The sequence below is a fragment of the Ambystoma mexicanum genome, chromosome 3p (genome assembly GCF_040938575.1).
Source record: "Ambystoma mexicanum isolate Mex_15411 chromosome 3p, UKY_AmexF1_1, whole genome shotgun sequence".
NCBI classification, from domain to species: Eukaryota; Metazoa; Chordata; class Amphibia; order Caudata; family Ambystomatidae; genus Ambystoma; species Ambystoma mexicanum.
This window is the reverse complement of record NC_090925.1, coordinates 100,307,209-100,310,124: the sequence shown is the minus strand read 5'-3', so window position 1 is coordinate 100,310,124 and position 2,916 is coordinate 100,307,209. Positions and strand designations below refer to the sequence as shown.

Sequence of the window (2,916 nt, the reverse complement as noted above, 5' to 3'; positions counted from 1 at the left end):
AAGCAGTTTCAGGTCCTATGAGGTGCAGGAGACAATACTATTTTCTTGGGCTTTCAAACAAAGCTCTTGATTTAAGAATACCCTAAGAGTCTTAAACTTGGCCTTGGTATTAATTCTGCAACCTGCCACATTAAAGAATTGATATTCAAGGCTTAATATACGAAATTGGGGATTAGTGCACAGAACAATTAGTTTGGTTTTGGTGTCAATGAGTGCGTGCGTATTGGCTTGTATCCATGATTGGACCTGATCATGAATGGAGTTCAAAGACAGGGAGTCGATGGCATAGTTCCCTGTCAGAGGAACACGGCATTGCGTGTTATCTGGCTAATTGGCCTATATAATGCCTGCTTCATCAAGCTGTTCGAACAGAGGGAGCATGAAGATGTTAAAAAGAGTAGGCGGCACGCAAGAGCCCTGTGGGACACGGCATGTTACAGTGAACTCTTCTGCCCTAGCTTCATTGAAAAATACCCAAGTCTTACGTCATGCAAGAAAGGAGAAATGAGCTCTGCTACGTAGTGTATCCGCAGGTATGGTGTGATCCACTAAATCAAAAGCTGGGGATAGAAGCAGTAGCACAAGCATAGCTGTATTACCGTTCTCCATGATCTTAAATATGTAACGTTTTAAGTCGAGTAGGGTTGATTTGGTGCTATCGGCACGTCTGAAACATGATAGTTATCATGTGGAAAACAGTGTCAGTTAATGCATATAGTATTACAAAAAATGGCAACACTGCGGTACAAATCCCCATGTAATGCAGCTAAAAAACATTTATTTAATTGAATAATGATAATTTATTTGTCAAACAGTTTTGTTTTCCATGGTGGAAATAAATGATTTGAAGCACTGTTGCAACAATTATGCTTTCTTCTGTTCTGCAGAATGTTTTTTTTCGAGCATTCCGGCATTACTGGATAAATGAAAGGTGAACATCTGAACTCCTCCGCATATTTCCTAATTTTGGGGTTTTCTCATCTTCCGAAGATGCAAGTGCCCCTTTTTGCTGCATTTTCAATGCTATACCTAGCAACCTGTGTGGGAAATCTGTTGATCATTGCTACAGTTTATTCTAACTCACAGCTGCAGACTCCAATGTATTTCTTTCTCACAAATTTGTCCTTCGTTGACATTTCTCTCACCACAGTCATATTTGCACCAACGCTGGCCACATTCTTCCAGGAGGGCACAGTGGTTTCCTTCTCTCAATGCCTGATACAGATGCACTTTTTTTTTGCCATGATAGAAGTAGAATTTTACCTCCTCACAGTCATGGCTTATGATCGCTATGTTGCCATCTGCCATCCACTACGTTACATGACCATTATGAATAAGCCTGTGTGTCTGTGGCTCGCTGTTGCATGCTGGCTAATGGGGCTTATAGAACCAATTGGCCACACCATAGAAATGTCAAAGATCTCCTTCTGTGAGAGCCACACAATCAACCACTTCTTCTGTGATATGACAGTCCTGATGAAGCTCTCGTGTAGCAGCACTCTCACTATTGAATTACTGACCTACATCCTCGGCACCTTAATAACAATGGTGTCCTTTGTTTTAATTATTACATCTTACATCAACATCATCTCATCCATCCTGAAGATCCGGACTGTCACTGGACGTCGCAAGGCCTTCTCCACATGTGCCTCTCACCTGACTGTTGTTTTTCTTGTTTACAGGTCTATCTTTGCTACCTATTTGAGACCAGCATCAACATTTTCAGACAACAAGATATCTTCTTTGGCATGTATCGCTATTGCTCCAGTTTGTAATCCTGTTATATACAGTCTAAAAAATACAGAGCTAAAAAAAGCTTTAAGAAAGAATAAGAATTCATCATAGAAGATAAGAAATGCCTACTATTTACTAGTTTATTTATTTGAAGCATGATTTACTACCAAATGAAATAAAATGTCAAAACTGTTGGAACAATATTTACCCATATTTGTCAATCTTCTGTATTACTAACCATATTAAGACAACCGTGAAATTCCTTTTTTGAATCAAGGGTTCAATTTTGATTGGGAAATTAACTGGTCGATTCATGGAATTAATGTGCGGCGAAAATTCCCGCGCAGAGGTGCCAAAACGTGCAATTCGCAGTAAAAGTGCGAAAATCGCAGTGCAATTGCGAAAATCGCAGGGAAACCAGCACACATCGATTCATGGAAGTCCGTGCGCGAGAAAAACATTGGATATGCGCTGAAAAAGCGCGCGGCGCACGCCGGCGCACAGGTCATCCAACAGCGTGCGCCACGGCCACTGCGAAATCGCACATAGCCCGGCGCACATCACAAAAGTAGGCGGAACACGGGGCGGAACACTCGGAATGGGGAACAACCCGTGAAAATATGGGCGTCACGGGGGAAGTACAGGAGGCAAGTGCGCGGAACGCCACACGCTCGCCTACAACCCGGATTCATGGAATCGAATAGGGCAAACCAGCGCACGGTGAAAGACGCGCACAGGGCCAAACAAGTACGCCACAAGAAAGCAGGCGGTAGCATCCCTGCGCCTGAAATAAATGTGCGCCAAAATGTGCGCTAACAAAAAGCACCCATATACAGCTCTGATGAATGGTCCATACAGTGGCCCTCTAGGACAAATGAGATGCACAGGGGTACCGACAAACACGGACACCCGCTGTGTGAAAAATAGCATGTGCGTGTACTACGGGGTTCACGGGAAGTTGGCCTGGGCACGTGTATTCCGGGGTGCGCGTGAAGTTTCCCACGTGAATTAGCAGGGTACGTGTATTACGGGGTTCGTGGGAAGTTCCATACGCGATTGCCCTGGGTCCGTGTATTTCGGGGTGTGTGGGAAGTTTCACACGTGAATTAGCAGGGTACGTGTATTTCGGTGTGCGGGGGAAGTTTTACACGTGAATTAGCAGGGTACGTGTATTTCGGTGTG

The 2,916-nt window shown here is 43.9% G+C and overlaps 1 protein-coding gene across 1 annotated transcript; it reads left to right on the top strand.

The window, feature by feature from the left end:
• Nucleotides 1-990: 990 nt before the first annotated feature.
• Nucleotides 991-1,845, top strand: LOC138579799 (olfactory receptor 1G1-like). The gene has a single exon (XM_069650028.1). It carries the CDS (start codon nucleotides 991-993, stop codon nucleotides 1,843-1,845), a length of 855 nt encoding a protein of 284 aa, XP_069506129.1.
• The last annotated feature ends 1,071 nt before the right edge of the window (nucleotides 1,846-2,916 follow it).